Source organism: Acomys russatus, chromosome 12 (genome assembly GCF_903995435.1).
Source record: "Acomys russatus chromosome 12, mAcoRus1.1, whole genome shotgun sequence".
NCBI lineage: Eukaryota > Metazoa > Chordata > Mammalia > Rodentia > Muridae > Acomys > Acomys russatus.
Window position 1 is genome coordinate 38,180,559 of NC_067148.1, and position 20,855 is coordinate 38,201,413.

General features: G+C 48.0%; 1 protein-coding gene across 3 annotated transcripts in view; it reads left to right on the forward strand.

Annotated features, from left to right (window-relative positions):
- Dis3l2 (DIS3 like 3'-5' exoribonuclease 2) overlaps positions 1-20,855 on the forward strand; it is a 303,393-nt gene that overhangs the window by 271,729 nt on the left and 10,809 nt on the right. For all 3 annotated transcript variants that reach the window (XM_051154243.1, XM_051154242.1, XM_051154244.1), the window contains one exon: positions 121-200. In XM_051154243.1, the coding sequence (XP_051010200.1) occupies positions 121-200 (80 nt within the window). The remainder of the gene's footprint in view (positions 1-120; positions 201-20,855) is intronic.

Genomic DNA, 20,855 nt, shown 5'->3' on the forward strand with positions numbered 1-20,855 from the left:
GGGCTCTTCCTACGGTGAAAGGCTGAAATTCTCCACATCACACTGAAGTAGTTGATTTGTTTAATTTCTCCATTCCATTGAGCAAAAACTCACTTGTTTTTCTTTTCTCTCTTTGTTTAGTTAAAGCTTGCTTTTACTCTGGACCATGAGACTGGATTGCCTCAAGGATGTCATATCTATGAGTACCGAGACAGCAACAAGTAAGCCACATGCTCAATGGGGAAGCATCAGCAAAACACGCTGAGTAGTGATGGCAGGCTTTCTGGCTCAGGCTTCCCTTAAAAGGGTGCCCAAGCTTTTTGCTGCCATGTGAAAAAATGTCTCACACACACAATATTTCCCCACAAAGTCTCTTTTGCCCTTAACTATAAATAGAAAAGAACTTGTACAGGAGCCTGGGACAGTGGCTCAAAGCACTTACTGTGAAAGTATGAGGACCTGAGTTTGAACCCTCAGAACCTACATAAAGCCAAGTTCAGTAACACAAGCCTATAGCCCCAGTATCTCATGGTGAGATGGGAGAAAGAGAAAAGAGACTCCTCAAAGCTCACAGGTCAGCTAGCCCGATGTTCAAAGAGCCTTTGTGTCAAACAAGATGGAAGGTGAGAACCAACATTGAAGTTGTTGTCTGACTTCCACATTTGCTCCATGGCACACACTCATAGACATTATATACATAAATGTATCTGTACGTCACACACATCTATATCTCCAACTATCCACCACACACACATGCATGAAAATAAGTCATGTGTAAGAGATGCTCATGAGTAAGAAGTGTATTTGAAAACAAACCTTCCTTTTCAGGCTCCACCCTCCTCACTGTCTGACTCTATGGTTAATCCCTTCCCTGCTTATCTGATTCAGGTGTGACTTCGGCCTTTGTTCTGGTTCTGTAGTCACTGCCTCCATACTTACTGCTTCTGTAGCGTTCATGTGGCTTTTGTAGTTGGGAGGTGTCTGGGGTGTACACAGATGGGAAGTGATAACTCTGTTAGAAAGTCATCCCTGGCATAATTTAAAGTACCTTTTCTGTGCTTCAAAGACCCTGACTCTCCGAATGTGTGTTGTTAGCAAGATAGGACAGTGGTGGTGAGTGAGGCAGAGAGAATATGCCATGATGATGATGATAGCAACCTACATTAGGCATCTGCTCTGCATTAGACTCCTGGGGACTGGCATGTGCCATTCCTACTCACAGAAGAGTGTGCCTTTATCACTGTGTACTGCAGAAGCTGAGGCCTAGGGAACTCTGCCAGCTTACTCCAAGTAACTTGCATACACAGTCAACTTGAACATATTCACACTGGGGAAAGGCTAGGGGGAAGACAGTTGTTACCACTCTAGGAAACCATACTCAATAACCAGGCCCAGCCTGGCCTTGAAGACCATGTATTCTATATCATTAGATAGCTATCCAAACTATGTAATCTTACTCAGTGGAAGGAGTAGACACCTGCCAGCAGAGTCATCCATTACCTCCCAGAAGTAAATACCATGTCTTCCTCACATATTTACTGCTGAGATGTGGGTAGAAGACAGGTTAGTGGGTTCCCTTGTGGCCACATCTGCACTCAGATTGCCTCCTGGGCGTCTAGAGCTGTTATAGGATAACACCACCTCCCACCACATGATGCTTAGGGAAGGTCAGCCAGTCATCCTCCAGGGCCTCCATCTCCCCTCTGTCTAGATGGTGCTGTGCCTAGAAGGCATTTCCAGTGCTTCTAAAAGCCATTGTGTCAGAAATATCTGCATGGTTTCTTCTTATGCTCAGGTCAGCAGTAAAGTCCATCTGGGATTCTCTGAAGCCAAGGACAAGATGGAGGAACTGAGCAGCTTTCTGGGTGGATGGACATACTTTCTTTGGGAGTAAGATACATGCAGCATAAACAGTGCAGCATCCCATCTGCACCCCTCTCATTGCTCAGCACTGCTCTCCTTACTGCCTGCTGATTGTCAGTAGATGATAGCCCTGGCATACAGGCCATAGCACCAGAAAGCTCTGTGAAACCCAATTTTGGCCCGACTCTCTGCTGTTGCAGAATTCTTATTTAGTACGACAGAGATACTAGCGCTCTTTCCTTCAAATTCATGTCTTAGAGGTACTATGTCCAATGATGATGACAATGTAGGTTGTCTGAATATGAGAAATTAGCTAAACTCTGCATCCTGATCTGAGCCCACAGCAGAATAACGTTTAGGGGTTGTATGTGTAACTCAGCCTTGGTGCCCGGCAAGGCTTTTCAGAGAAAGCATCTGTTGAGGAAATCGTACAGGAGCCATGACCTAGACAGTATAGCCACCAAATGCTTCAATACCCCTTTCTGACACTCTTGTTTGTCTTTAGTCCATCTTGGGGTTCATTCCCAGTTCCCTAAACCTTGAGCTTTTGTCTCTTCTGTGGGCATCTGGGTGCTCTGTGCAGATGCTGACCATGCATCACCATCCTTGAATGCAGGATGCCCACAGTATCCTTCCCACATCCCAGCAGAATTGTCAGCCTATGGCTTGCTTGTTTTCCCAATGCCAACATCTGCATCTGGATCCAGAGCAAGGTTATGATCAGGGAAGACGCTGACAGATGTAGTTCCATGGCCTCAGTTGTGTGTGATGTTCTCTGATGAAAACAGACTCTTCACAGTAGTGAACTGTGAGGTGAGGCGTGGAGGAACCCATGAACATGACTGTGATGCCCGCCCTGTTTGTAGTTGTCTTTTCATTTTTATTATTTAGAATGCCTAAGTCCAAATGTAGAATAGCAACTGTTAGGAAATGAAGCCCATATTTCCCCACCTGTATGGCACTCCTTCCTGCTCTCACTCTGGTCTGTAGAAGAGAGACACCACTACTCATGTTGTGTGCACATTAGGTAATAATGGTGGTAGGGTATACTGTGGGCCCTTCTGTTAGGGTCTCCTAGTTCTAAGTAATATGCTCACTCCAGCTTGGCCACTTTATTCCCTTTTTACTCCTTCCATCTGCCAAATCATTTTCAGGCCCTTAACTATCATTTTTATCAGGTTTTTCAGGGCCGCTCAGAGTAAGCTGTCCCATCCCTGGCATCTTTTCCAGGATGGTCCCGCATTTCAAGAAAACTTCCTCAAATCCATTCTTACTCATCTAGTCTTGTTTCCTGGCCCTTTATACAGCTTCCTAGCCTTGAGGCTTCCACTTGGTGTATAGCCTCTTGGCTCTAGGTGACTCAGCACATCCTCAGTGCACTGTAGTGGCATTTACACCTGGCATGTCTGAGGAGAGAGGCCTCAGCACATCTTTATCCTCCTAATAATGGCCCTACTATCTGATCTAGGAAAGACTAAAGAGGCCTCTGGCTCTCACATTTGGCCTTCAAATGTTTCAGGGCCCTCTGTTTGTAGAACCACTCTTGCCTTTCAGCCACCACAGGCCTGGGTACTGCACCTTCCAGAAGCCTGGAAAGCCCTCTTCCCAGGTCATCCCTGGTCAGTGGGATAACTGTTTGTCCCATAGACTGTCGTTGCCCACATACCACATAGTGGCCTTTTTGTCCACAAATTACCAGGTAGTAAATGACTCAGTCCCCTTACTCCTTTTTTTTCTTTTTCTTTTTCTTTTCTTTTTTTTTTTTTTTTTTTTTTTTCCTTGTCTTTTTTTTTTTTAAGACACTGTTTAGTAGATAGCCCGAGCTGACATTAAACTGGTAATCATTCAGCCTTGGACTCCTAAATGCTGGAATTACAGATGTAACCTCTGACTCTATTGCTCTGCACATTTCTCAGAACAATCTATTCTTATCTGGGTGGGCTCACATCTGCCAGGAAGCAGAGGCCAGGAGAGGTCTAATGTGCCACCTATAACAATAGGAAAAGCAAGCAGGAGACTGGCAGAGCAGCCATAGTCCTCCTTACAATCCCCTGGGAAGGAATCTGGGAATGGAGGGGCTGGGGAGGGACTCCCAGGCTGCACTTAGTTTTGAGTCACTTCAGCCAGTCTATGGGATGCCCCAGGGCCAGTGCCCTTCCTTTGGAGGCAACTTTCATTCTTGAGGGCCTGGCCTGGGCCTGGACTCCACACACATGGGGTAACTGCTAGAAATGACTCAAGACAAGGCAGCAGGAAGAGGGTTTCATGACAGATGCAGCATCAGAACTGAGTAACCACTTCTGGGCCCATCAGCAGCTCATGCTCCATGACAAAGGATCCAAGTGTACCTTTCCCTGTCCCACCCTTAGGAGGAAAACAAGGTATTCTGGACCAAGTCCCATGTTTAATTAATTCATCCCTCCCTCTGCGTGGTTCTTCTCCTCTTGCTTCCCCCTGAACAAGCAGATGAAATATTTCCCAGCAGCCTCTGACAACTTCAAACCAGCACCTGCACTTCCTAGCACTTCGGAAATGGCACTTTCTGTCTGTGCTCGGAACTGTTGCAGTATTACCTAAGAGTCATTCATGACAGAGGGTGAGCACCTCCAGGCCTCCCGCAAATACAGATGCTGCCAGGTCAGAATAAAGAATGGCTTTCTTGTTTCTTGTAAAGCCCTGGGTTAGGAGAAAGAGGAGCTGAATCAGTCCAAAGGTAGGAAGGGCTTGCAGAGCTGGAGGCAGCACAGCCATAGAAGTGCCAGAAGTGACCTCATGGGAACAGCTGCCGCTGAAACATGCACGTGGGAGTCAGCCACTCACAGTGCAGGTGTGGGCTTCTATGACCCCTCACAGCAGGTGGAGTGTGGTGTCTCCATGGCACCAACACAACTCCTGTTTTCAGGGTTGAACTCTGGGGTAATGTCTCCCCACTACCTACCACACAGAGGGGTATCCTTGGCTCTTTTTTCTTTTGCTACATAGCATGAGATGACAGCAGCAGCAACCAGGATATGTTAGGTGCCAAAATACAGTGTTTTATTCCCCTTGCTTTCCCTAACAGAAGATGAAAAATCATGAGGGTTCTCACTTCACAGAAAAGGGAACCTATGATCAGAGAGATGTCCTGCCCAAGGTCAAGTTGTGTCTAAGAAGCAGAGCGGTCAGACAGGCTTCTCCTAGGGTGCTGCTTCCTCTATGAGGTGCGCAGCATGCATGGGCCCAGCCTGTGGGTCTATAGAGAAATGATGCTAAGTTGCCTGGGGGACCTGGGACAGGGAAGTCAGCAGGACTAAGGTAGCTACTGCTGCATCAGGGTTCATAGCACCTTCATATATTGCATGCAGCCACTTCAGGGTTGCAGTGTGTACACATGTGATCTGTGCACAGATGACCAAGGTATTTAACAGCCGGCCTAAGTCAGCATCCTTCTCTCAGATTTACTGGCAGCACCAGGAGATGTGGGGCTGAAGAGATGAAACCCTAAAGTTCTTTACCAGAGATTTCCCATACTGCTAAGCTGGTACTTGGCTCTTCAGCTACTGCTCCCCTTTAAGGCCAGAACTGTCCAAAACAAGGAAACACAAAGGGCAGAAAAATAAGCTGATTGTGCTAGCCACAGACCCATCGGTGCATATACACTGACAGAGTGGTACGTGTTCCAGCATGCAGTATGACGTAGGAATTCCACTGTTTGCTTCCATGGTGCATACTAGAACACAAATTTATACAATAAACTCACTTTGTAAAACTTGCTTTGAAACCACTATGTGCATAAGAGAAAAGCTACAGTCCCTAAGCATGTAGTTCAAGGCAGTTGTCTAAGTCTTTGTTCTAGTGCTGTGGAGAGACACCATGACTAAGGCAACTCTTATAAAAGAAAGCATTTTACTGGGGGCTCGATTACAGTTTCAAATTGTTAGTTCATTCCCCCATTCAGAGCCTCCCATCACTCATCCAAACAATTCAGTAAATAGTAATTTTCTTCTGAGTATTACATTAATGAGAATTAATCTTCATTCTTGTATATGGTTGTGTTCCATTCATTTTCATTGCTACAAAACTTTCCCTTGAAAAGCTGGAGATATAGTTCAGCAATGGAGCACTTGCCTGGCATGCTCAAGGCCCTGGGATTGATGCCTAACACTGGGATAACATAAGATAACTGAGAGTTTTTGTTTTTGTTGTTGTTGTTGTTGTTGTTGTTGTTGTTTTTGTTTTATTGAGACAAGGTTTCTCTGTGTAGCCTTGGCTGTCCTGGACTCACTTTGTAGATGAGGCTGGTCTCGAACTCACAGTGATCCACCTGCCACTGCCTCCCGAGTGCTGGGATTGCAGGCGTGCACCACCATGCCCGACTGATATTTTTTTTTCCTTAGAAAAGACTTTTTATCAGTTTTTTTGAGAATTTCATATACTATATTTTGATCATATTCACTTCTAACTCCTTCCTGATCCATCGCCACCTCTCTACTTCCCCCAACTTCTTGTCTTCTCTTCCTCCTCCTTCTCTTCTGGCCCCTCCTTGTCTTCTTCTCCTTTCCCTCCCCCCTCCTCTTCTAATTTGTGCTGTCTATATACTTTTAGGTGTGGGCTGACTTACCAGGATCCACGCCCCTAAATAAAATTACTTCTTTTCTCTCCCAGAAGCTGTCAACTGCTCATAGGTCCTCAGCTAGGGGTGGAGGCTCATAAACTTCTCCCCACTCCTTGCTAGAATGCTGCCTGGGCTTGATCTTGTGCAGGTCATATGCAGGTAACCTTGGCTGTTGTGAGAGCGTGAGTACAGCAATTCTGTCATGCCCAAACGCTACTGTTTCACTCCAGTCCTCCCTGACCTTCATCTCCTTCTGAGATAGTGCCTGGGCTTTGGAGATGGATGTGCTATGGATGTGCTACTTGTGGCTGAGTACTCCACTGACCACCATCTACTGCACACAAAGAATACTTCTCTGATGAGTTCTGAGAGCTCCACTAGTCTCTGGGTAGAAAGACACAAATTTAAAGGGCAGTTTGACTATATTCTTTTAGCAAAGTATTAACAGTAAGTTTGCCTCTGGGCTCTGTGACTCCCCAACCATGGGTTCTTGGCCAGATTTACAGTACCAGGCATCTGTTGCTTCCTATGGAATGGGCCTTAGATCCAACTAGTAAGTGATTGGTTACCCCCATAACATTTATGCAACAGTTGCACCCATGGTCATGTCTTACTATTCTGGTCATTATTGTAGTTCACAGGGTTCACAGCTGAATAATAACTACTCAAGACTTTCCGCACAGCAATCTGCATAGCAACTTTCACTACTAAAGTTAGGCAGCAGGGAGGAAGCATCTTAGTCAGTACCAGTCAGTACCTGTGACAAATGTGGTGTTGGGTCTTGAGCAATATCGTCAAGTTCTAGTAGGCAACCAAACTATGAAAGGTTTTTAGAGCCAAGTATAATGTAATCCCAGCATTTAAGAGGTGGAGGCAGGAGGATCAAGATTTCAATGTCACCAGGCATGGTGGCACACACTTTTGATCCCAGCACTCGGGAGGCAGAGGCAGACAGATCACTGTGAGTTCAAGGCCAGCCTGGTCTACAGGACAGCCAAGGCTACACAAAGAAACCCTGTCTCAGGAAAAAAAAAAAAAAGATTTCAGTGTCATCCTTGGCTACATAGTGAATTTGAGGCCATCTTGAACTACTTAAACTCTTGTCTCAAACAGCAACAACAACAACAAAACCACCTGATTATCTAGTCTGCATTAATCCAATCAGTGTTTGGGTTGTTTTTGCTTTGACGTTATTACAGATAATTCTGTTTCTGTATACCTTTGGGTGCACATGCATATATTCTGCTTGAGTGTAGGCCTAGGAATAAAACTGATAATCCTATATATAATTGCACTTAGCAAGGTGTCAGAGTTCAGGCTTTTTCAAATTTCCTGTCTGGCTTTTCCCTTGTGTGTGTTTCTACCCTGTTCAGGATATAAATTCTTTGTTGGCTGTATATATTGCATGTATAAGCCCAGAGTTGGGCAGTAATGACTAGCTGACAGGAGCAAAGCCTAAGGCCCTGCGGCTCTTTACATGGAGGAGGAGAAGTTAAGAGCACCAGTCTCTGGTTCCTGGTCTCCAAGGCTTTGGCTACGGAAGTGTGATTCTAGACTCAGGAACCACAATTCTCCAGATTGAGGATAGCCACAGACAGAATCATCAGTAAACTATTCTCCTCTGGTGTCTCCTAGGGACCTAACTTTATGGCTGATCCTCTATCCCTTTCCATGGCTATAGAGACATTTATTCCCTGTGAGGTGTCACTATGCTTAAACTCATACTCCTTAACCTGTATCAATGCATAAAGCAGAGATCAGGAGAAACCCATCAGGAGAGATGAGTTCAGAGCCCTCTTTAACATTACAAGAAATAGTAAAGAAATTTCTAATGAAACATACCACATGAATACTCTAAAGAAACATGTGATTCTACAGGTAAACCAGTACTCAGGAGATCTGTAAGCCCACAGAGCCTAGGGCAGTAATGTCTTTGGAGTCTGTGATTAAATACTGAAAGTGCAACCTCCAAGATCACACCAGAGATCTTGAGGACAGTTACTAACCACCACACCAGGTTTTTGTTGTTTTGTTTTGGCATTTGCTCCTTTCTCCAGTGGATCCTTCCCCAAATCCCCTATGGCCCTCTCATCTGCCTCCATTCCATCTTCTGATACGCATCACCAAGATGGTCATAGATCTTAAACTAGAAGAAATCCTCCATGCCTGTCTGTGTGCAACCCTAGAGGGCTGCATGCTGCTCTCCATGGTCTCCTGGATGAGCCACACACTATTAGGATCAGGTCTCTTAGGCCATTCTAACTCCTGTTGTCTGGTGCCCAGTGGTGTCCAGAGCAACTAAGGACTGTCTTGTTGGCCAGGTGCTCAGCCTACAGAAAGGATCCACAGCACTTTGCAACTCTCAGCTGTCCTGTTTGCAGTTTATGAGTCCTGGGTAGATGCACAGAATCTTTCTGTACTCACTGAAACAGAGAAATGAAGAGCACAGAGACCCAAACCGAACAGTCCCTAGAGACTTCTGGGAAGAGCCGGCCATGGTCCTGAGAACTTTCTCAGTTCTTCCCACATGCCTCTCTTTGCAGCCCAAATAACTACCTAAAGATGACCCAAGAGATTTTCCTACAAGACAAAACTTCAAGCGACCAAGAACTCTTCCAACTAAAGATTTCTCATCTTTCACAGAGACCTTAAAAAGTATGCTCTTGGTTAACACAAGGTGGCATTAAATGACCCTTGGGTTAAATTGCCTTTGCTTAACTCTGCTACTTTCTCTCCTTAATTGCTTGTGATGAACTGCAGTTCTTCCTTGACTTTCTGAGGAGCCTCTTGGTGCCCTCAGTCATTGCCTTTCCAGATGCTTTGCAGCATATGGTGACATCTTTTACAGCAATGTGGCAGGGCTGGTGATCATCAGCTTTTTATTGTCTCTGAATCTATACTGGTCACAACCATACTTTTCTCTGAATTTCCTGGCCTGACCAAGTTGCTTCCTTTGCCTTCTCTGGGCATCTGTGCAAGCAAACATCTGTGGGCATCTATGCAAGCATACATCTCTGGGCACCCGTGCGGGTACACATCCCTGGGCACCCGTGCGGGCACACATCTCTGGGAACCCGTGCGGGTACACATCTCTGGGTACCCATGCAGGCACACATCTCTGGGTACCCGTGCGGGCACACATCTCTGGGTACCCATGCGGGTACACATCTCTGGGCATCTGTGCAGGCATTCCTCTGTACTACAGAGACACTTCAGAGCCAAGCTCTTTAAGCATATAATCATCCAGGAGCTTCCAAACTCAAGGAAGCTGGCTCCTCTCTAAGATTTCAAGACGTTCTAGAAGAGGCTGTGATCATTGGGCCTGTCCCCTATTGAATGAACAGGCCGCAGCACTGCTATCGAGTAGATCATGAGCAACAGCCTCTCTCTATTGGCACGCTGGACCAGACACTAGGCACATTCAGAAAGTGAGAGTGGCAAGTGTGCCTGCTCTAAACACCTTCCCCAGGCACCAGAGGCCTGTGACACTCACAGGTTAGCTCTACAGGAAGCAGGTCACAGAACCACATGTTGGATCTGACTCTGAAGAAGGTGCCCATGTCCATCACCTCCAGCAGCTACCTGGCAGGTGACCAGGACATGCTTGGCTTGCTCAGCTTTTGGCTGTGCTCTCCATAGGGAAGTGTTTCTGATCTGTCGTCACTGCTGCTTCCCTGCTCTCTGAGGCATTGTGGCTTTTTCTTGGTGGTTGGGCAGCGAGCCTTCAGAGCCCGAAGGAATTGCCATGCTTGATGACAGACAAAGGTTATTGATGGCTATAAATCACTTAGCTGCTGCCTGGCTTAGTTAAGGGGATGAGGGCATGTTAGCTGTCCTAAGGGTATGTCTTCCTGTAGTGGGCATCCAATTGGGAAGGGCTTTTACAGAGTGGCTCAAACTGTGCCCACTGAGTTAAGTGGGAGGAAGTAGCCCAGTTAGGCACAACTTTGCAAAGCCTGTCCAAGGTGCAAAACATAGATCACTCATTGACTTGTAGCCCCACCTTACTGGGCAACCTCAGATGACCCACCCTACCTCAAGTTGTGCCAGGCTCCAGGGTGAGCAAGCAACGGGGTGGCTAGTTGGGATGGCACCACATTGAAGGAGGTATTCTGGGGGGGGGGTGGCAAATATGGTTTAGCCCTAGATGTGGAGACTGTGCTGTCACCCCATAAACCTAAAGGCTGTCTAGAGCTCTCTCTCTCTCTCTCTCTCTCTCTCTCTCTCTCTCTCTCTCTCTCTCTCTCTCTCTCTCTCTCTCTCATTCTGCAGTCAGGCCTGAGGGTGGCAGTGCTCCACTCACCCTGCCAGGGCTTCTGTCTCAAAAGCTATAACATCTCTGTCTGTGTCATTCTTGTCCCTGATTTTTTCTCAAAGGACACCTTGGCCGTCTTCTCATGGGTGTCTGCCCTTGGCTTTGGTGTGCAGAGATATGTAGCATTTGCGCTGTTTAGAATGATAGGGTATGCTTGTTCTATAATAGACCCTTGCTTTCACCTGGAAGAGGTTGGAGTCTGCGAAGCATCAAAACATTGTCCTTTAATGTATATACTATGCTTTTAATGGCATCAGCTAGACATAACTGAGGATTATTCAAAATATTTATGTCATCATGTAAAAAGTGTGTGTGGGTGTTTTGTTGTGTTATGCTTGTTTTTACAAAACTGGAGATTGAAGCTAAAACTTCATACACACCAAGCAAAAGCTCTACCATGAACTGCATCCTTGGCTATTTTTAATTTCCTACTTTGAGACAAAGCCTTTCTAAATGTCCCAAGTTGGCCTGCCTGTCCCTGACCTTGGGATGCTCCCATCTTAGCTTCCAAGTAACTGAGATTACACCCCTGCAGTACCATGCCCAGCTGGAAATGCTTTCTATGAGCTCTGCTGTGCTCATAAGTGCCTTACAGTAAGTGACCAGGGTTGCAGGATTTTCACTTGACTTTACTGAAGCCCCATATGTCTTTGTCTCTTCCCTGATAGTCACACCAGTTGTCTCCTCAACACTGTCTATGTGGTAGCTGTGAACACTAGGCCTTGTGGGGACATAGAATCATTAGGGAGATGAGGCAAATGTTAGAATTATCATCCCTCTGCCTCAGTCATAGGCCTAGAGGAGGAGAATAGGGTGAAAGCGGGAGGGAAGGAGGAACAGGAAGATACAAGGGATGGGATAACAATTTAGTTGTAATCTGAATAAATTAATTAAATAACAATTTTTTAAAAGAACTATCATCCCAGGTGAGGAAAGGTTATGGGTCAGAGCCAAGGCTGCCCTGGGAGCTCCACACAGCAAAGTGCCTGTTCCATGCAGACACATGACATGTTTCCCAGAGCTGTGTTTAAGGCTCAGCTCCTAGTTCTGCACCGTTTTCCGTTCCCTGAGACTCCATATGTTTGTGTTCCACATCTGCCAACTAAGCTGAGTTGACTCACCCACTGCATCCCATCCTATCCCATCCCATCAGGAAGCACTGCCTTCCCTGGAGCCTGGTGGAGCTGCCACTGCTTAAGCTAAATGGACGTCCTCTAGCCTTCAGTATAGCTAGACTAGTCAGGAGCTCACCATGTTTTGTGTAAGAAATGCCACTCATCACTTTTCTGCTAGTGAAAAGAATGCCCTTTCACTCCCTCTGACTTTTCTCACTGTATTTTCCAGTGATGATGTCATCAAACTTGACCCTGAATGCTAACATAACCCTCTGTCTCAGAACCACCAGTCCCTTGCTGAGCACTGCAAGAGGCCGGGTCTTGCCTCTGCCTGTGCAACTCAGTGGAATATGGACGCCTCTGACTGTGAGGTGAAGAATGCATACCAAAAGGCTTTGCTGGATTCTCTCCAGATTCTAGTTCCCAGTGCTGGGAACAGACTTGGGGCCCCCACAGGCTGTTGAGAAAAAGCCAGTGGTAGCACGGATGAAGTTCTGGGTGATGAGCAGGTGTTCTGACTCCATGTGCCCAACAGCAAGGACAGACTCTCCAGCACAGCTCGGCAGACACCCGGTGGATACCTCTCCTGGTGCAAGCACGGCTTACTTTCCCCCTTCAGTCCTTAACCTTAACATGCCTCTGTCTCTTCCAAACATGCCTCCTTCATCTACTCAGATGGCTTTCATGATGTAGGTTGAGAATTCCTGATCTGAAAATCAAAAGCCAAATACCTTATACGCTTCAAGCTTTAAATTTTTAGAGCATTTCAAACTTTATATTTTTGTATCAGGGAGTCTCTGCAAATATTCTCAAATCTAAGAAGTGAAATCTGAAGTGCATATGCTAATGGTATTTATGGAGTGCTTAGCAGTGTGTTGGTCCCTAAGATAAGAACTGAGAAATCACCTCCTCCTCCTTGGGATAACCTGGGAGGGAGGTGGTCAGTTAAGTAGGCCACCTGAGATTCTACAGGCCCTGTGGGATTAGCAATGCCCTTCCTGTACCTATTGAATTAACAAGACCAGGATGATGATGATGATGATGATGATGATGATGATGATGATGATGATGATGGGAGTAGGGGTGGGTGTGGGCTAGGAAATAAAGCTGCCATCCATGGGAGGATACCACTCCACAGCCCTCACACCTACTGCCATCATTTTTACACATCCTTCCTGTTCAGGCCAGCCCACCATGGGAACCAAGCCAGTGTCGTTCAGAGCCTCAGTAGTCCCATCCTACAGCCCGGGAGGTGCAGAAATCATCACAAAGTCCCTCTATGCAGATTGTATTCCATACCAGGTAGTTCTGTCCCCACCGTTAAACTTAGAAAATGGCTTCTACAAATTAGACGACTAATCACTGTGTCTGTTGTAACTCCAGCATAAAGCTCATCCTTTGGCTTGCCCAGCAAACTTGATTGGACACCTGCTGGAGCCAAGCACTGTGCAGAGCACACAAATAAGAAAGGCCCAGAGATAGGCATGTAAAGCGTTCATGACAGATACCTGACGGGAGAGATATACTTGGGCTCAGAGGTATCAGTCCGTGGTCAGCTGGCCTGCAAATAGGCTGAGCAGTATGATGGGAACATGAGCACAGTTCACCCAGCTCTGGCCAGGAAGCAGCTTATGACTGGAGGAAGGAGCTGTGAGCAAGGAATAGACCCCAAGAGTCCCCATCCCTTAAGGCCCAGTTCCTCCTAAAGACACTGCCACCTTCCAAAATAGTGTCACCAGCAGGCGACCAAACCTTCAACTCATGAACCTGTGGGGGTATTTCGTGTTCATACCATTCAGGGTGACAAAGGAACTACGATCCAGGCTCTCAGAGACACCCAGCCTAGGAAGGAAAGTGCAGGCACTGCTTCTCTCAGCTGGGGGCTCATCTGAGGAGCAAGTATTCTGTGAGCAAGTGACATGGAGAGGACAAAGCAGGTGCCTTGGTGCTGCGAGGTGGAAAGGGGCAAACCGCTTGTGAATATGTGTCTGGTGTGGTCCAGGCGCACGTCAGGGAAGCCCAGAACTCGCTGGGTGGGAACACATCCATTTAAAGCTCTCTGAACCCAGTTCATAAAACCATGGGTCAATATTTGTAGAGTCACATAACGAATGAGCTCTGCCAGACTCAACAGACCACATCCCAGTGGGTGATAAGACAAGTGTGAGCTCAGAGGAAACAGTCCAGGCAGGAGGAGGCTTTTCTTAATCTGTTGGGTTTCATGTTTTTAGTAGAGCAGCTGCCCTTGGACAAGAGTATTCATTTATCAGGTCACCCACAAAGGAGCTTAGTTACCATGCTCACCCTGTTTGGGTTTAAGTAATTATAACTGTCTACAGACAAGTAAAAATTCAATCAGGGCAAGTTCAGTAGGTCCCATCAGGCCAGCAGAAGCCATCTCAGGGTCTGACTGCTAAGTTCACGCGCCTGTTGTCTAGCAGGGATAAGCAGAAAGAACGCTGTGGAAACCGCCACCTCTGCTCCTAGCTCTGGAGAGCTCTGCTTTCACCCTTTGAAAAGGTATAGTGCCTTTCACTCAGTATTTCTATGAAGCAACAAACAAACTATGATTCTGGCATAGTTCACTTGGTTCCCAAACATCTCCTCAGTGCCCACCTATATCCTGCTCTAGAGTTCCCAAACAAGTCAGGCCTAGATTCCCCACACCTTCCCTCCCTAGGCTTGGAGCATGCAGAGGAAACTGGTCAGGGGAAGGGGAAGGTCAGGACTCAAGTCCAATCAGCCTTCATTGACGCCCTTACCAGTCAGGAAAAAGAATGAAAGTAGTGACCCGCTGTGATGGGACCTAAAAACATCTTAACCCCCAAACAACTCTCAACAGAGCTTTTGTTAGGGGCTGGTAAGCTCTGTCACCTCCCAAGTCCTACACTGAGATACCCAGAGGCACCTTCTCTCTTCTCTAGCCTCTTGTATGTTTTAATGACACAGCTTAGTGGCTCAGGCCTCACCTGTCGGCATGCGTCACATCATGAGGTATTAATGTTCTTGCTAACTCTCCATTGTCTTGCTGTGAAAATAGCATGTCTAGAATCATAAGGTATTGATTGGTCCTTTATAAACAGAGCAAATAATCACTGCTGCATACAGGTGCACACCTGTAACCCCAGAACTCAGGAGACTAAACAAAAGATTTCCCATAGGCTTGAGGCTAGCCTGGTCTATAGTGTAGCAAGTTCCAGGTAATCTAGGCTACATGATAAATAATAATAATTATAATTATAATTATAATGACCTATTAATAATTAATTTAAAACATTTATTTATAATGTTGATGGCTTGATTATTAATGGTTATTATTAATATTAACATTATTAAAAAGTATTTAGTGGCTGCTCTTGTGTCCTAGATAGTGTTCAAGGTACTGGGAAATAAGGCAATTGAGTTGTCTGAGCCACCTAGGTTAGTGATGTTGGGCAGCTGTGTCTGGCCCAGACGAAAGCAGGGGCAAAAATAGCAGTAAATAAATCACAAGCAGACAGGTGGAGACCCCAAGCCAGGACCGCTGTGGACAGAGCAGCTGAGTGAGCACATTTACAAGGACGTCACTGAGAATGGATCTGCCATGGCTTGTTCATGAACTCTCCCCCATGCGTGGTGGAGCTATGGCTTACTCGGACACAACCTTAAATGTCAACAGAGCCATAGAGAGGATGAAAAAGTGAGAAGGGCCATCTCCCTTGGACCCTCCAAAAACTGAAGCCTGTGGAGGGGGCCCTAGGCAGTTCACCCAGCAGCTTGACAACTCAGACAGCTCTGACTATGACCTGTGCCAGAATGCAGCCTGTCTACTCTTCTCATCTTTTCTGGTCTTCCCCAGGAGCCTTAGACCAGCAGACAGAAATGAGTCCATGCTTGGTTCTGGAGCTATTCATTGCAGGTGCAGTGTGCACTCTGGGAGGGGAATGAGGTAGAGCAGGCAGCTTGATTCACTCAGTCCAGGGCTCCCTCCAAGAAGAGTCTTGCTCCCAGCACTAGCGTCCCTCCCACGGCCTCTGCAGGATGGTCTTGTATTGCCCAGACAGAGATCGCCTACACTTCAGAAAGGACACTCAGTTACTTCCAGTGTCCTCTTGATTGGATGGAACCAAACAATGTTAGAATACAGACCCAGACCCACAGGGGCAGCCCCACCATGCAAATCTAGCTGTATTCTGCCTCTGACTTGCTGTGGGAGTAAGCTGCCTAGGCAAGCTAATATACAAGCCTGCCTCGTACAAGGGGAGGAAAGGGTAGCATTCTATAGAAAAAGAGCTGGAGGGTTTAGGCCAAGTAAGGCATGGAGTTATTTAGGGGACAGAATTCCTGCAAGGATTTGGGTTTCATTTGCCATCCCTAGAGCAGGGCTCTCCAAAGGGAATCACTTATCTCTGTATCTCCTTCCCACTTAGCACAGCCACCACAGCTCCAGAAAGCCTAGTGACGTCAAAGTGGTGCCCACCCACCCACCTCCAGATCTGGGCCCTGCCACAGTCTATAGCCTCTGAGACTCAATTTCCCTCTGTGCATATTAAGACCTACACTTTCTTCCTGGGAAAGGATTCGTAGGGCTGGATGACAAAGCACACATAGGGCTTGGCTGCATTCTTTTTCCTTCGCACCATTGGTGGCCTTGGAAAATGGGGCCCACTCCCCAGCAGCCCGGGCAAGAGCATTTTTTTTGGAGGCAAGCAAAACACATTTTCGATAAAGCAGAGCCTGAGATCCCCAGGCGTACCCAGCTCTCCTCTGTCCTGTCTATCTATCTTTTGTAGTTGTGTATAACCTGTGTATTCGAAAACACCCTTCTCCCATGAACATCTTAACACCCAAATTCTAGCTTTAAACCCAAGTCAATCTTTCCCAAATTCAGGGGTGACCCAGTTGGTTCCCCCTAAGCTTGTCCAAGCTCTGTTCTTGGTGCAGGTCTACTGAGTCAGCCTCCTCTACTTGGGTGTGAGAGGGAGCCCAGGCTCTAGCTGGGGGGGGGGGGGGGCACACAAAGCTGTTTTGGGCAAGCAGTGGCTCCCTGAGGTGGTGTGCTTCTGTGTGCCTTGGCCATACCTCTTCCGCCCAGTGGTTCCAGCTCCAGTGGAACTAGAGAAAGGCATATGTGTCAACATCATAAAGGAGCCAGCAAGGCCCAATTACCCCTTGCTGCAAGGCCACAGGGCACAAACTGCTGCCTGGTTCTGCTTAGGGGCCAGAGCCGCTGCCCACGTGCAGGCCTGCCCCGTGCCTCTATGTGCAGAGCTGAACCTTGGGAAGATCAAGGCTTTGTGGCTAGCTTTACGCTGACAAAGGGCTTTCAGTGCTGTCAACCGGCTGGGAGCAATCCCTTCCCCCTCCCTACCGCAGCCACTGGGCCTCCCTTTGGCAGGGCCAGAGGGCTGCACTTGGACAGCTAGCCTCTGGAGACTTCTTTTGAACTAGAAAAACATGGCTCAAACGTGCCTCACTGCAGCAGGGCTCTGCCTGCTGAACCTATAGAAAGGCCTGGAGTAGATTCAGCTCCCCAGACTAGAAAACCTGGCTCTGGCCTCACCCACAAGGCCTGTTATGTCTGGCTCCAGAGGCCCGCTCCTCTGGGGTTTTCCATCCCTGTGAACTAGGCCCCATTCATTTCCCTGTGGTTTCATGGGAACGTCCAAAATGTTGAGCAGGTTGCAGGGAGCCCAGGAGGAAAGGGGTCAGTGAAAGGCCCTAGCTGTGACGTGGGGTGTCCCTGTGGTCTAGCCAAGATGGGCGCCTTGTCAGTCTGCTGCAGCCTCTCCTCCCCAGGCATCCCTCCCTGTTCTGTGAAGTTTGGCCTGCTGCAGGCATCGCCCCTCCCCCAGGCCTCCACTCCCCAGCTCCCTATCCGTCAGCTCCGCCCTAGCCTGGCCTCAAAGGGAACTGCAACAAAGATCTCAAAACTTTCCCACCCCCAGCAGCCCTCAATTTAGTGCTGATCGGACCACTGACTTCCCATCACGCCCCATTCCCTTGCAGTTTTCCACCACACTACACTCAATTTGGGGCCGCTGAGAGAGCAGCAGGTCTCCTGTGAGGGCGGCTGCTGCCTCCCCACCTTGGGCTGCCCAGCTGTAGAAAAGGGGCCATGCTCCAGCACACAGCTCCTGTGAGAGGCCCAGCAGCTGCCTCCACAGCTACTAAGGAGCCCAAAGGCTCCTTCGCCCACAGTGAGGATGTGCCCATGTGGGGAAAATTTGGTTTTCAGAAGAAATGAATTTGAAACTGGCTGGGAGCAATTCTTATCAAATTTCCAAGTTAGCAGTTTTCACCAAGAGCTAATTGAACAATCTCTGTGAGTGGCCTAATTCCATTATCATGAGATCCCCACAGAGTCTGACAAATGCCCTGGTGGCCAAGGGCAGAGAGGCTCCTCCTTTCTCACACTTACTTTTAGTCTTTGAAATGAATGTACTTGGAGGTTTCAGCAACAGCCAGACCCTCAGTCCCAGCTCAGCTCCAGGCCACTTCTGAAGCCACTTTGCAAGCCTTCTGGGTATGGAAGGGGCAGAGTGAGCTCCTCTTCTGGGTTAGCAGGTACAATGGATCTGAGTGTAGACTATCCCATAGGCCCCCCTCCCTTGCCAGGCAGCATTGAGAGACCAGGTGAGAGGAGTAGAAAGTATGAAGGCAAAGTCTGAGGAGGCTGGGTCTTGACAGAGTTGGCACCACATCCCTGTCTGAGGAGAGACCCAAGGTTAGTGCCAGCCTCTTGCTGTTCTCTCAAGAAGCTGAGGTCTAGGAGCAGAAACAGTGGCTACCCTAGGACCCATGTCCCCAGGCCACACACAGCGAGGTAGCTGTTCCTAGTACATAGGGTAGTTTCTCTTCTCTTCACAGCCCAATTGGCTCGACAGCTCCAGGGACAGTGCTCTGGATTTACTCATCTGCCCTTTGGCACCGTGCTGGGTGAGGAGCCCAGGGAATAGAGCATCTAGTGTCTCTGTCCCTGACTGGCTATAAGACTGAGCAAGAGTCCTGTCTTCCTGACAGCGGCAGTGTGGTGTCAGAGATGAGTTCTGTGACCTCTAGGGTCTGTAACGGAACAGCAGTAGCTACTGTGAACCAGTCTTCCTACAAGAGACCAGTGGGCCCCCCTCTGCACTGGCTTGGGAACTGCTCTATGATGAGACATACAACAGTGACCCTTCCCTTCCTCCCCTCTCATGGCCTGCTGGCTGGCTTCTTGCAGGCTCGCTCATAGCATGAGCTCCTGCCTCTTAGAATATCTTCAGCTCATCTGAAAATAGTAGCAAGGCCCCTGGCTCCCTTCCTTCTGATGCCGACTCTCACCATAACTAAATGGAGCATTGTCCACACTGACCTACCACCCTACCCTGCTTGTCTAAGCCAGCTTCCCCAGCCCTGCCACCCCAGTGGCTTGCCTCTACTTGCCAGCCTGAGGTGCCCTTTCCTTCCCTTCCCTTTGCCTCTGCAGTGTTTCACCAGGGACAGCCTGCTGCAACTCATCCACAACCCTCTGCTCTGGCCTCCTAAGGGCCATTGCACACACCTTGCTCACCTGGCTCAAGCTCTATGCTGCTCCCTTACTGCTTTAGCTACTGTCTACCAGCCATGAGCTCCCCAACCCTTATCTTACCTGCCCCTACTTCTGTCCCCCAGACCCACCCATTACCACGTTCTTATTTGAAACAGTTTCCTTTACTCCCAAGTGGAGTCCAAGCCTCTACCCTCAATTCCCAACTTTCCTCCTGGAGCTTTTATGTTTTGTTCCTAATTCCTTGACATCCCTTGGAGTCAATCCTGCTTGTAAGTATAATTCCCTGTGGAAGCATCTTAGGGAAGGATTGAGGCATTCTGATTGCCACAGAGGCAGCTGGCCTCAAGAGCACAGACTGCTGCTTAGGGGGTTGTAGGACTTGGAGCAGATCACTTCCCTGTTTACCCATTAAGCTCCTCCCACCCAGAAAGATAAATGTATCCTAGGGCCATAGGAGAAGTGGCACCCAAGGTGGAGTGAGGCCACAGCTAGAAAAGGTGAGTAAGAAGTTCAACAAAGAGACAGTACCTCTGAAGGCTGAGACCTACCAGCCATTGCTGTAGTAAATAACTCTGCTGCTGTGTCTTAGGAAGTGGTACTCAGTAGGTGGGCTAGGGGCTGTAGAGGAAGAGCAGGAGACTCCAAATTATGAGCATGCCTGCCTGTGGGCACTGAGCAGTCAGAAGCACCTGGGGACTACACAGAAAGGGCACTGGGGTAGGGACCCAGCAGTCCTCCCTCCTGAACTGGAGCCTGATGCAATTTGTCCCAGGAGTCCTTTACTCTGTGCAGGTTGTTGAACTGCACACTAGTACATGCAGCACTAGGGATGGGGATGAGATATAACCTAGGACCAGGAGCCATCACAGTCAGGAAGGCCAGGTGCTATGCTGGGAACCAAGGGAATCCTGAGAGAGAATTCCTCAGACCATCCTCCAGACTGAGTGATAGCCAAAGAAAAGATGTGAGAGAAGAGTAGCCCCAACATGCCTGGACTCTGGGCTGAGGGAACAGTAATACAGAAGGACAGAAGCCGAAAGGGCCTCAAAAGTCCAGTAGATCGGGAGTGGTAGAATGGAGGTGGAGAATGATGAGCTCCAAACACACCACATCATCTTACCAGGTAGCAGAACCACCGTTCTTAAACAGTGGTTTCTGCTGGGAGGGACATGACCTGTTTGGTGTGAAGGCAACAGAGCAGAGGAGATGACAACCTGGACAAAGGTGATGACAGTGTGGTGGGAGAGCAAGAGAAGCCTCTGGAAATCTACCCAAAACTCTAGAATTGGAACATTTGAGCCAGTCTTGCGTGCCCTGCTGCTCTAGGAAGAAGGAGGTTATAACAGGGCAGGTGCACAGACAAGAGGAGCAAGGTCTAGCGAGGCCAGGGCACACATAGCGCAGTCTGAGGCCAGGGCACACATAGCACAGTCTGTGCAGAACTTACTTAAGACCAGGAATTTAATGTACTGCCTCTCT